Source organism: Notothenia coriiceps, unplaced genomic scaffold (genome assembly GCF_000735185.1).
Source record: "Notothenia coriiceps isolate Sejong01 unplaced genomic scaffold, NC01 NC01_scaffold00002166, whole genome shotgun sequence".
NCBI lineage: Eukaryota > Metazoa > Chordata > Actinopteri > Perciformes > Nototheniidae > Notothenia > Notothenia coriiceps.
Genome location: NW_011334867.1, coordinates 12,250 through 26,550, shown reverse-complemented (window position 1 = coordinate 26,550; position 14,301 = coordinate 12,250). Strand labels below are relative to the sequence as shown.

General features: G+C 42.1%; 1 protein-coding gene across 1 annotated transcript in view; it reads right to left on the bottom strand.

The window, feature by feature from the left end:
* Nucleotides 1-930: 930 nt before the first annotated feature.
* Nucleotides 931-14,301, bottom strand: part of LOC104966010 (HIVEP zinc finger 1) — a 15,983-nt gene continuing 2,612 nt past the window's right edge. Inside the window, 7 exon segments of the mRNA XM_010795110.1 lie at nucleotides 931-2,545; nucleotides 3,350-3,879; nucleotides 4,798-4,899; nucleotides 5,676-5,851; nucleotides 5,975-6,108; nucleotides 6,204-7,564; nucleotides 7,566-12,008. Of these exon segments, the coding sequence (XP_010793412.1) occupies nucleotides 1,493-2,545; nucleotides 3,350-3,879; nucleotides 4,798-4,899; nucleotides 5,676-5,851; nucleotides 5,975-6,108; nucleotides 6,204-7,564; nucleotides 7,566-11,532 (7,323 nt within the window). The 5' untranslated portion in view covers nucleotides 11,533-12,008 and the 3' untranslated portion in view covers nucleotides 931-1,492.

Sequence of the window (14,301 nt, the reverse complement as noted above, 5' to 3'; positions counted from 1 at the left end):
CACTTTATTCCGGCTGCAATTAATATTATAGATGTATCTATAATAGATCTATAAAATGTTACCCAAACCCTGAGATGATGTTCTTAATGTGTAGCTTTGTCCACAACACAAAAGGTATTCCGTTTATGAAACTGAAATATTCACATTTATGAAGCTGTAATATGGTCATTTTGATATTGTTGTTTATTTAATTTCACTCAAACCTATACATTGATTATCGAACGAGCTGGTTTTTAGTCTAAACGTAGACAACTTATCAATATCTCTTTGCTGCTCTACCCTTTATAATCATGATGATGATGAATATGCAGAAGTTTGGGGTTTTCAGATTTTACACAGCCGCTGCAGGGTGAACAAATATTAGCTATGAACATATCTGATTAAGTGTAGAGTCATCTGCCTTTTAACAAAAACAAATCTTAAAAATCTATCTAAAAATCTATAATCATAAATTGACCCAAATTATGGTTGCTTGGTTGCGGATCTTTTAGTAAAAAACATTTATACTGTATGTATTTATTTAATTAAAACACAAAATATAAAATACTTTAATACTTTTCATCCTATTTTTGTATTCTGGAAAATATCAGCAATATTTATGAACAGAGACATTTTCAAATGTGTGTACTCATTATAATTATAAAGCAGAAAGAACAATATTTACATTTAAGAAGCTGAAGCCGGTGATTTCTTTTGTGCCGTTTTTGTTTAAAATATTGGTCAACTTATTTATGATTATTTAAAAATGGTTGCCGATAGATTTTCTTTAGATTTTTCATTGTTGCAGATCCATTTCTGATCAATATTAAATGTGAAATGTGGCCCCCACAATGTTAAATGTGAAATGTAATAAACAGCGAAATTGATAAAAAACACTTTATATAAAAACAAATATGGCGAGATGATATGTAAAAAATACAGTGAAGACACTTTAATGTTGTAAACAAATTTTTACTGATACAGTTAAGAATATTGATACAGCAATGTAAAGCTACCATAATGCACATACCTATGGACTTATGAATCACAATGGGCACTAGATGGATTATAATAAATAGTTGAACACAACATCTGTACACAGAAACATTGCCCCATAATCCATAGAAATGTACATATACCAGTACAACATTTATAATTCCATACATTTACGAATGACAAACAAAATTGATATCCTCCATTTTCTGCCTCTCCTTACTTCTATTTTTTGAAATAAACACAAGCAACTACTGAATTTATAAGGAATTATGTACAGGTTCCTAAACAAGAAACTCCATAAAAGGCACAATTGTCTATACAACATTTACAACAAAAAAAGTACAAATAAAATGATTGGTCATTATTATAATTATATGATTGCACATACAATATGAATGTCAGCATCTGTGCTTTGAAAGGTGATTTGCAACAAAACAAACCCCTGAAAGTGTTTTCAGTCTTACAAAGTGACAAGAATTACAAAAAGAGAACAAGAAGAGCTTTCCATGTTGGGTTTTCAGGTGGCAATGACCAGTCTGTCTTCATCATCACTGGACACCTCATTATAGTCATCGATGACCTTCTGCCAGCTGGTCACTGGCGGAGGTCGTGGAGGTGCAGGATCACTAGCTCCCTCTACGGGCGACTCCTTACCACCTCTGGTCTGAGGAGCTGGTGAGCGCTGCTGCCGTGGGGACTTAACCCTTTCTTGCCTCTCGTCAGTCTGTGTGAGCTCTGCTCTGCTGCCGGGGGTCGCCCCTGGACAGCTGCTGCCCTTAAGAGGGGCGGGTTGTGACGCATGCATGCAGCCCCGCTCACCTCGAGATGGCTGTTCTCCCGGAGCTCCGGGGCTGCCCTGCCAGTCTGAGAGCCCAGGGAGCGGACTGAGGCTGGAGAGAGGGCTGAGAGAAGGAATGAGGGCAGGCAGGGCGATGTTAACGAACTGCAGACCTGGGACGTGGGTCTGGGGGCCGGTGCTGCTGCGGGAAGTAGGGTTGGCAGTTAAAACCTGCAGCCCCAGGGTGGCATTGAGGGTGAGCCCTTGCTGGGACATTAGCTGGGTGGATGATAGGCCTGTGTTGGTCAGCCCCATGAGGTTTAGTGTCTCCAGACCTAAGGGCTGTATGGTTTGAGCCTGCAGGCCAGTGACCTGCCCCAAGGGGAAGCAGGGCAACACACTGCTGATTGGCTGGGTTGACTGGCCCTCTGGATGGGGGGGAGTGATGGGAGCTGGTAACGGGCTTGTGTTTCTGTGAATGACGCTCACTGCGGGGATGGTGAGCTGGACGGGGCCGGCCTGGATTGGTACAAAGGTGGAGTAAGCTGCCAGGCCGGCGGGCACCAGCTGGATCCCCCCAACTGGGACCATGCTGTAAGAGGAGTAGGAGGGCTGTTGGGAGTGCAGGGGCAGGTGGCTGAACAGGTGCGTCTGGGTCTCTGTTCCGTATGTTTGGGATAGACTCTGTGGGCGAAAGTGCATGAGACCTTGAGAGCCATAAGAGGAAGTCTGAGTGCCCCGGTCCACAGGAAAGCCCGATTCACTGGCAACAGCAGGAGCAGAGGAGGCGTCCTGTTCAAAAGAGAGAAAGTTTAATATTGGACTTAATTGTGGCATAATTGTGGTATAAGTGATTAAAGAATTTGTTTGTATTTTTTCTAAATGTGGTTGTTTGAGGTTCTAATCCATATTCAGTGTATGGCCTACAGTAAATTGTGGTTGACAACCCAGAGTTTGGAGAAACAAACATAAGTGTAGATATGCTATATTCCGAAAATCCTCACCGATTTACCTTGCTGTCAGACCACCCTTTCCGACGGGGAGCAAAAGTCCACCAAACTCCATTTACATAACTTTTACCTCGCGGAACAAGGTAACAAGATCAAAGACATTTTCGGTATCTTCTTTTTAATAGGTTTCTTTCTTTGCCAAATTCAGTGTTTTCTTCTTCCTGACACTTGTCAATTGTTCTATTGGATTATGCTTTTTTGTATTCTTTTCAACCTAAAACGATAATTTAATTCAGATGTCTGAACAGAAATGAATGGTATCCTGATATTAGGGCTAATGAACATGTTTACCCTGCTGGTAGTCCTTTTTCCCCCAACTCCTCTCAGGATCTACTGTAGGTTATACACTGCCCTTGGACCTCATTAAACCCCACTTTATAAATAAAAACCAGCCCTTTTTTATGAAATTGCATTCCCACCAAACCTTATCAGAATGCATACAAATATTCACCTTTTTTCAAGGCATTCACAGAAGCTTTGTAGAAGTGCCGCTCATGCAGGACTCAACGTAAGGGTATGGATAGGAAAGAAAGGAGGTGGGTGGAGAGCGGTAACGAGAGACACGATGAAAATACATGGGTCTCACCTGGCCTATCTTGGAGCCCTTGCTTGGCACTGGGGGACTAGGGGGGACATCAAAGTCAGGGTAGTCGATGGACATCTGCCTGCATGGCGACATCGGGCTCATCATGTGCACTGAGTCTGTGTCTGAGGTGTAGGAGTCTGATGTGATGGCAACAGGCGGAGGGGAGTAAGGGAGTGGCATTGAGCTGCAGCAGGACCCGGAGATGGATATCTGCTTGCCCAGGGAAACAGGGCTCATCATGGGGACAGAGTCTGATGTGGTGTGGGATTCAGGAGCGGGAGGCCGGGAGAGGGATAGGGAGATTGAGCTGATTGACATCTGGGCTAGGAGGTTGCTAGGAGGGACCTCGGCCTCCTTGGATGGGATGTGCTGAGGGCTGGCAGAGACGGATGGGTTGGTAGAAAGGCCAGACTCTGCCTGGCTGTCCTCCTCTTCCTCCTCGTTGTCATCATTGTCATCATCATCAGCGCCATCGGAGTCGTCACCATCCGAATCCTGTCGGTCGGCACTGCTCACTTGACTCCGGTCTCCTGCAGATGAGAGAATATGTAAGATGGAAGACTATTCTTGGGTGGATTTACAGCACATATGAGTCATCATTTGAGTTGTTCTGAAAGAATCTAAGCTATTTGGTAGTGTTTCTCCACAAAATCTTCATTGGAATATCAATGACTTCCTGTGGTACCTTGAAATTGTGGGGAAAATTTCATTTTTTACGTAAATGCAACCCTTATTGGATTCTTTATTAAGAATATAGGCAGACGAAAAAAAATATATTGTCATTTTTACTTCAAGGTTACACAAGTGTGAGTAATTTATTCGCATATTTATTATTAAATTATTATTATTTGTTATTTTGGGGGTAAATTATCCCTTTTTTTTTCTTTATCATGGAGGTTTTTTTCACACAGTTAGAAAAATCCACCGCAATTCAGCATTGTTTTGAGCTGCTGCTGCAGTGCTGCACACCCTACACCACCACACGCCCCTGAGCTACATCGCAGGCAGAGGAGGAAAAACAAATATGCTCTTAAGAGACTGAGACCATAGAATGCTTTCAGGCAGCTCTTTTTTTTTCTAAAATTAGACGCAGCAATTTCCTCTTTCTAAACGCTGTGTATGCCGCCCACATGCGCTTTTAGTTAACAGAGGAAGAAGCTGCATTTAGAATTTCTAATTAGACCATGGTGAAGCTATTGATCGACATGGCAAAACAACACAAGCGAGAGACACAAACTGTGTTTTATATCTCATACCACGAACAGGGGAACTATTTAAAGAAGGGCAATCCTGTTGTTTGACACTAAAGCAAACGGGGTAAACAAGTGTATTTAGGCAAGTTTATAACCGTAAAAACAGTCTAATCACAGAGATTATGTCATTTGGTTTGGTGAGCTTTTGAGCATACAAAAATCGGTATGTATCTCCTTTACAGATAAGCACTGTACCTGAGTCCTCTGCATCCTGATCATCAATGAGACCTGCAGGAACCCCCATCTCCATGCATTTCTTACTGTGGGCCTTTGATTTCATGTGCTTGGTCAGATTTCCTGCAAGAGGAGAGACAGGAAGGTTTTACAGGTGGGTAGAGCTTGAACAATAGCACAGAAGGAGTTTATGTAAGAGAATGCGGTCTTTGGGCAAGCTGTACATACAGGGTGAGTAACTGATAAAGACATTTTTAAATGAACGTGGGTTGCTCTGACATCGAGTACTGTTCTGCAGTGTGGCGTGGGTAGGCAAGTTCGATAGCAAACAGTGAATCATACTGTCTTGGTTTGAGGGATGGTAAAACACTATCGTTAATTTTATAAAAGGGAAAGTTATAATAACAGTTTAGGGAAATAATAATATACCGTCTCAAATGTGAATTGTGAGGAGACTAATTGTATGTTCAGATATAAAATCAGTGAAACATTTTTTTTTTAATTCATGTTAGTATATTCATGAGGTTATATATGTATTCAGTAATGTAGAACCACATGAAGTGTACTATATTAAAATTCAATCAAAGTAGGTTTAGAAAAATCCCACAGATGGTAAACATCTGACTATTACATTGTACTTTATTCACATTAATTGAGAATACATTCAGAATTATTATATTGTATTATGTATTTGTTTGATTTTCCAGAATTTCGATACTGATATAGGTTCTGAGACTTTCATACCTCTTCGTTGCATTTAAGAAAGACAATTAATAAAGGAGATCAAACTTTTAGGTTGATGGGTTGACCGATAAAAGCATCTTTATCATATTATTACATATATATATACACAAGTAAAGGAGCAGTGGCTTTAAACTGAATATCTGCTGACGTCACACCTTTTGTCTTGAAGGAGAAATTGCAGTGGACACAGTGGTATGGCCGGACATCAGAGTGGGTGCGGATGTGTTTGCGTAGCATGCTTGGCTTCTTGCAGCGGATCCCACATTCCTCACAGATGTATTTACCGCGTCCACGCCCACGTACGTAAATATATTCTTCATTAGATTTGTATCTGGGGGTTGCAAAAGTACCAAGGCTTACACATAAAACCAAGCAACTAACATTTATTATTGCTGTATAATATAAAGTACATTTTTATATAATTTGAAATAATTGTTTTGTTATTCAATCATACCCGCCATCGAATATTTTGACCCGTCTTGGTTCTGTTTTAGATGTTGCTTCTTTTTCTGAGTCGTTGCTGGCCTGAGATTCTGGTAGCACTTTACTTCTGGTTTCAACTGATAAAGACTTCTGGATTAATGGTACCTGCAGAAAGAGAAAAGTCGTTGATTTCTTTTATTTAAGAAACAAGGTAGCAAAATAAGAGAATCTAAAAAAATCAAGCTTGAATTAGTTCTTACCCTGGGCATGACATCCTTCAGCTTGGTTGAGTAAGACAAGATGTCAGATTTCCCGCTAGTTTTTATGGCCGAGGTGTAGTGTATTTTCTTGGATGTCTGCTTGGACTCAAACAGAGACATGAGCACCTTGGTGGGCAAACCAAGCGGGTTATTGTTGTTGGGGCTGACAGTCCAGACAGCATATGCTGAAGTCTTCAGGTCAGTCTGTGGAACATGAAGAGGTTTCCTCTTCATCAAGAAACACCATGTGAAAGTGGTAGCAGTTTTCAGGCTGGGAAAAGACAGGCGATGACTGTCTTTTGTGTTAACCACAGACACAGATGTGGTCAGTTTCACCTGACCACCGTGGAAGCTGGAGGGCCTTATCAGGCATTTAGCAGGAGTCCATCTTTGTTCCCCAGCTTTCTCTTGAGGCTTCAGAGTGATATTCGCTGGGATGGAGGTTCCCTGGCCACCAGTTGTAGTATTCAGGGCAGGACCAGCCTCCTCATGAATAACAGTGGTTGTGTCTTTATTCAGTCCAACACTGTCAGGCGACATAGGCTTAACATCATCAGTAGCCTGTGAGTCTTTCTCCCCATTTGTTTTGTCCTGCAGCAGAGGTGGGGCTTCCGTTTCAATGGGACTGTCCACCGGTTCAGTTGTGCAAACCTGCCTAACAAGTGTTAGCTTCCGTTGCCGGGTAACCTCTGACATCTTGGAATTAAGATAATTGACTGACCTACCATCGGTTAGGCAGGCCACACCATGCTCATCCTTAGCCCGCTTTTGGTGCTTTTCCATGTAGATGTCCAAGCTATTGGCCGGTGACAGCATTCGTTTACTGGAGGCAGTGGGTTCCTGCTGCGGGCATAGAGTCACTGATGCCAGTTTCTGTGTGCAATGTAAGGACCCAAGAGAAGGTGCTCGTTCTCCAGCATTTTTATGTGTGCTAACTATTTGAGTTTTAGAGGCATCCTTCTTTGCAGTTGTTACAGCATGAGTATCACTCTCTACACTGTGAGTGGATGAGAGGCAACTCTTATTGGACAAAGAGGGCGGATGATGAATCTGCTCATGAGTTATAAGGATCTGTGGCAATGGTATAGAACCAGCATGGGTCTGATCAAATGTGGCCCTGTGCTGTTCAACTGACAAAACAACAGCCTGTGTCTTAATCTCAGAGGCTTGTTGCGTGGGTTGACCAATGTATACATTTTGGAGTACATCTGTAGACTTTGTAATGCTCATAATTGGATTGGCAATGGGTATTGTTAAAAGTGGCATGGCTGTCTGAGTTCCCTGTGTGCTGGAGAATGGAAATGTTTGGCTTGCTCTCAGAGAGGGACACTGCAATTGGTATTTGGGCACAAAACTTTTATTTTCTTCAGAGTCGGCTGGTTTGTTTTGGGATATTTTCCCGACAGACTAAGATCTGGCTCAACGGCTGTTTTAATTTATGGCATATTTGAACCCTTGATGTTTGGTGCCAAGGGTGTGGAAGGCCGTGGACTTGAGGCTGCTGAGTTGGGCTACCCAAATGAATACTTTGCACCACTTGCTCATTATTTTGCAAAGGTGCTTCTCCAGGATGCAAGACAAAAGGCTGAGCCATGATGCGCCTATTGGCAATGTGAATCTGCTGGGGTCTATTCTGAGTTAAAGAGCTAACATTTGTAATGGGAGGTTTATCTAGAGGTAAGACAGCTTTTCGAACAGGTTGCTGACTTTCAGGGCTAATCTTTAAAGACATTTGGCGAACTAATGGCCCCCGTCTTCTTTCAATAAGTGGCACCTGGGTAACTTGGGAGATTTGTCCAATTTTATGCTGGCCAGCAGGTGAAAGAGATCTCCTAGGAGATACATTGCCACAGTCAAAGGACTTGCTACGGTATTCAGAGGAAATCTCCACAGAGGGTTGAGTACAAGTAATTTGTTCAGATACGGCACGCCTCATCATTCCAGGCACACCAAGGGTGTTGAAGGCTGTTGGCAAACCTTGAGAAGGCTCTGTAATTTTGCTGACACACTCCCCTCTAGAAGGGCTCTCTGACCTAGATGGCTCATCTCTTTCAAAAGAGGCAGATATGCTGGAACAACGAGAAAGACTACTGTCCCTGCTGAGGCTTCGCGAGAGGCTGGACTCAAAACTGGATTCACCTGAGGAGTGTTCCATTTGAGCTAGACGAATCCTTTTCTTTTTTGGCGGGAGTTTCTCTGCTGGCACTTTAGACAGGCTCTCACTTCTCTGAGGCCAATTGAACTGATCATGAGGCTTTTCTGCTGGCTCAGTAGTTTGCGTGTCATGATCTCTGTCGGGTTCCTCTGTGACCAGAATCTCAGGAACTTGAATGTTATTTTGCCGAACCAGACGAGACTGATGGACAGGAGTAGAGCTTTCAACAACTGCTACTACTGCACCAACAGTGCATTGTTCCTTCATTTGTTTTCCATAGTCAACACTCTGGGAATTAGACATTTGGTCATGGTAGCCATCAGATGAAACATTTGTTATTGGATCTGTTTTGTGCTTGTCGAGGGGATCCTTCTCAATATCAACAGGAGAGGCCCTGTCAATAGATTCAGTCTCAAATGAATTTGGTCGGCTTAGAGAGTTTGTGTGTCTAATGACAGAAGTGCCACTGCCCTGCCTTTGCAACTCTCCTTTAGTAGAAGTGATGATTTGGGTTTCTCGAATTGGTGACAGTCTGGAATCTAAAGTGTTAATACCTCTTGCAATGAGCTGAATCTGAGGTAGCTTTGACTGGTTATTTTTGGGCTGTATGTCTACTATTACAGCATGCTGAGAAAAGGTCTGACTTGCCAGAGCTGTTGGTAGCTCAAAACTAACTGAACAAGGTGGATTGGTGTCAGTAGGAGATTGATCATCCTCATCTCCAACACTTTTCATTTTCCTTCTCTTCCTAATAGATGTCTGTTGATCAAGTATTCCTGAGCCGCTAGTTAATCTGGGAACTATAGGCTGCATTGTGTTACCATGAAAAACATCTTGATCAGCTTCTTTAACTGGGATTGGCTTGTTTTTTGGACCATGAAGCTCAGAGCAGTAGAATTTCTTGTGAGTTTCAAAATTCTCTAACTTTCTGTACCGATTACGACATGTTTCACATTCATACATTGTGCCTTTATTTTGTTGAGGCTTTCTGTTTCTGTCTTGACTGTGCTCGAAAGATCTGCTTCTTTGTATGAGCTCTATGGAACTGCTTTGACAATGATAGCCCTCATCCATGGAGCGAACAGTAGGGAGGCCATGCCCCTCACTTGTGGAAAAGTCCTCAACTGCTACTTGTCTGACTAAGGTACGAGAATGTATTGCTTGATTTGGGGTTGATGGGGCCGATGAAAATACATCATCACTATACAAACTAATTTTGTCGTCAAATGACTGACAAATTCGCAGAGGGTGGGGGAGGGGGGCAACGTTAAGGGGAGGAGCTGAGTGCCCTGGTGTAGTAGGCATTGAGTTACTTCTTGTTATTGGCAAACAATCCATTGGCGGGTATTGGGAAGGTACAGAGAGGAGAAATACTGGCTTTGATTTATCTGTGGGAGTGAAGGGAGACTTGGGAATATCTGAGCTGGAACTTGACCTTCTTCCCATTGGTTTGAGATCAAATTGAAAAGAGTCTTTAAATATGTAAGATTTAGGAGAGTCTATGCTACCTCTCCTTGACAGAGATGTCCTCCTTGGCTTTACACTGTCCAGTTGCTTGTTGTCAACCACTGCCTCATTATCAGATATTAACTTTGAAATGCGTTCTTCAAGAGAGAGTGCCCTGACTTCTAATGGTGGACGCATCTGTCCTTCCGTTGCACGTGGCTTTTGCTCATTTGCTACATGCATTACTGTTGCAACCACAGGAGGGACATTGGGAAGAGTATTCTTCCCAATGTCGATTTCCACCGGTGGAGTTATCTTAACAAATGGGCTGGGTGGACTCATTGCCTGGTCAGCACTTTCAGAACGTGAGAAGTAGCCAGAATCGGTACTTCCCAAACTGCGAGGGCTTAGTAGACATTTGATCTGCTGCTGTTGGGAAAAGTCTGTTGCTTGTTGCCTCTGAAGCTGAGCGTGTCCACCTAACAGGGGAGACTTGCAATGGTGGTCTTCATCTTCACTCACAGTATCCAGTGAAAGATTTGTACCGTCCACCTCTTTGAGAGATGACAAGACTGTGATGCTTGATCTCATGTTGGCTATCTGGAACTCTCGTTGCCGTTGTGAGGCTGCTTGCTCAGTTGCTGCACATGTGACTCTCGGGCTATCTGCCCTCAGAGGGGAGACATTAACTGGGTATACAACAACTTTTGGAAGTGAAGCGGTTACTTTGGGCTCATGTGCCCTCTCACTGGAAGTCTGTTTAAATGACTCGAACAAAGCTGAGTCCTCTTCCCCGTGGCTTGCTTGGGTTGTACCTGCACTCTGTAAACTATTTTCGGACAAAGCTGCCACACTGCTCTGTGACGAGTCAGGGTCCAAGTCTGCAGTGCTACCATCCTCATCACTGTCCCCACTGTCTTCCGCCTCTGAATGTGTCCCTAGGGCTTTGTCAGATTCTTGAGAGAGCGAGCCACCTCCAGATTCAGAGCGTGCAATGAGACCCAGTTTTATAGCATGAGCGTGTGATTTCTTGTGCTTGTACAGGTTGCTCTTAGTTTTGAAAGAAAAGCCACAAGTAACACAGGGGTATGGCCTTTCTCCTGTGTGAGACCTGATGTGTTTGAGCAGCACGCTGGGTTTTGCACATGCCCGACTACAGTATTCACACACATACTTTCCGGGCTTCTTAAGCTTCTGGTCCTTGGAAACCTGGTCAGCACCAAAGTTCATCACAGTGGTCATCTGGACTTGGTTGCTGCCAGGTGTGACTGGGACCTGAATGGTGCTGGGAACTGTTGCTGAAAGGGACTGGCATGTGTGAACAACTGGTGGTTGGCTTTGTGGCAACGCATTAGAGCCTGAGGGAACAGGTGCATGGGTAATAGTAGATGGTCCAGTATTAAAGCTCATGTGCAAGCTGGGCTTTTCTGGATTTGAAGCAACAGGCATAAAATGCGGTGGAGCAAGTGGAGAGGACTGCATTGGAGTACCCTGTGTAGATGTCTGCACATTTTCCTGTATTGGTGCTGCAATGCCAATAAAGTTCCCTTGCTTATCAATATAATAAGTCTGCATATGGGAAGGTTGGCTCTGGACAGCAATATTAACAGCTGGCATTGTTGTTAAATCACCACTATATTGGGCATTAAGGATGGAAGCTGGTTTTTCAATGGCTGTGACTTGCAAGGAGCTTTTCCTCTCAGCCAGTGTACTAAAGTCAGGCTCCATGGCCTGAAGTAGAACATCAAGCGAAGCACTGCTGTGGTAAGGATCTCCTTCAAAGCTGGGGTCTCTGCTGGTGGTGTCTTTGGATTGAGACACTTTAATCAACGAGCTCCCCTCACCATCAACAGGCTCAAGTGATGAAGGCCTAGATGATGTTTCTTCCTGGTTTAGCTTTTCAGTGTCGATGGAAGATGAACCCTTGTGAAGGGATGCTGCAACAGGTTGGGCATATTGTGGTTCTTTGTTCCCACCTGGCGATGCTGAAGGATCGTGGGAAGGACTGTTAGAGGAAGAGCAACAAGAAGAAGGCGTAGTTTCCTTGGAAGATGTTCCGTGAAGGGCAGTTTCAGGTGTTTTCAACTGCAGCGGCTTCTTCACGGGAGATTTTGGAATTTTCTCTAGCCGATTTTCTGCAACAACCTTTTTCCTCTTCAGGCCTTTTATATTATCTGCATTTCTCCGACTGCTTTCAGATATCCCTGAGGAAGAAAAAGACAAAGTTGGTTCAACATCATCTTTCTACAAACTGTTCCCAACAAATACGATATATGCCGAGTAAGCTCAAAACTCCCAAAGAGATAATGAATAATAATTCCTGTGCTGAGTTGTTGAAATCTCCTTATTATCTTCTGGAACTAATAACATTTAATTAAAAACTAGAGAGTGAATATAAATCTAAAATAATGATTTTTATATGGGGATCAACATTTTTTGAAATTTTATTTAAAAAATAGTGCCTTTTTCCAACAGACCGTCCAGCACTTACCAAAGGTATGGCACATATATTTCATCTCTCATCTAAAATCACTCATATTGAATTATATCTTTATAATTATACATTCTTTTTTACTATTTAAAGACAAACTTAAAGATAAAAAGCATAACCTTCTCATTGAATTTCTAAAAAATGTTCTGTAAAGTTGAACACGTTTAATCCTTATTTCTATCGTTATACTTAACTTCTATAGTTAAAATTGGATCAAAATGTATTTTATAATTAAGACACATCATCCTTACTTTTTATTTATTTGCCATTTGACTAACAGCACAGAGGCCCACGCTTCATTACATGACATTGTTGACGTACGGTGGCTCCTCTAATCAGAAATCCTTTCAAAACTGCATTCCAATTATAAAGTGGTATGTTTTTTTAAAAGGGCGCACCCATACAGTACCATGCTGTCCCATTCGTCGGGTTGGCCCGGCATAATGATTCAGGCATGTGTTTTTAAGGACATGTTGCATAAGGTTTTAACAGTGCCCTGTCACAGTTTCTTGGCTTGTGTAGGTATTTCCCAAGATGAGGTCAGGGTTCTTCCAAGGTCTCTAGTATAATTGGATTGAGGAACGCCTCGTCTTTACATAAATTAATCCATTCTCTACACAAACATGCAACTGTTTTAAAGCAGCAAACAACCAATGAAACACACATTTAAAGCAAACCCTGTGATCTTTGATAACTCGTTTTAAAAAGAAAGATATTTGTATTAATTGATTCTGAAAAACGTGGGAGAAGGTTTTATTTTCCTATCAGAGCTAAGCAATTCTGAAAAAAAAGATGCCAGGAATTCCCCATAAACCTTCAATCATAAAAAGTACTTCGGTGTTTCCCATACATCGATTCATTTGTGGCAGGCCGCCACAATTAAATATTGTCCGCCACAAATAGATCTCATATAAAAGATAAAAAATAAAACTTTTTTTTATTTCTTGATTTTGGTGGTCTAATGGATAGTGAGGTGGGCTGATGATCGGAAGGTTGCAAGTTCAAATCCCGCCTGGAACACCACCACCAGTGTGCCCTTGAGCAAGGCACTTAGACCTCAGTTACTCCAGGGAGAATGTCCCTGCAATTGGTCATTGTAAGTCGCTTTGGAATAAGGCATCTCCTAAATGCCTACATTGTAAATTATTATTATAATATTATTATTGGGAGAATAAAGCCCACAGATCCTCAACTCTGGTGTGTCTCACTCATTAACAACGCAACACAGAGCAACAAGATCGTTGTCTGCTACAGTAGCCATTAACTCATATTTATTTTCAGGGATGCAAACTCATCAGGTATGAAAAAGGTGACAAGGATCCGAGCCCCCGGCTCCCCCACCCCATGGAATATCGGCTTTAAAATGAGGAATAACAGAGGATTTTAGCAGTCAGAACAACTAAAGCAGCAGTGTTAATAATAACAGAAACGCCAAAGAGTCACATCTAATAGAAATATATAAAAGCATTTATTTTAAATTGTGTAGCAGTCAGTTTATAATTTTGGCAGCACTGTTGAGCATTTTGAAAATGTATTGTCATGCCTCTGTGCAAGGCTTAGTCTTTCTATCTTTATAGCCACATGGTGTAAAGTAACTAAGTTCATAAACTCAACAATTACTATACTTGGGCACAATTTTGGGATACTTGTACTTTATTTAAGTATTTCAATGTTTTGCTACTTTGTTCTTCTACTCCACTACAGTTCAGAGGTACATGGTGTACTTCTACTCCCCTACATTTATTTAATACCTTTAGTTACTTTACAGATGTGGATGAATGATGTGAAATATAATCAAGTGTTAAATCAGACTTTAGTTCCACCTGGAGTAAATCCACAAGCTACCCTGCAGTATACAAAGTCATTCAAACTAGCTGCACCTTTACCAGCTTTGAGAACACTTTCATGATCAATCATTATAAAACATATCATATATATTATTCTGAAATGGACCAATCTGCACAATGACTACTTTTACTGTCGCTACTTTCACTATATTTTGATGA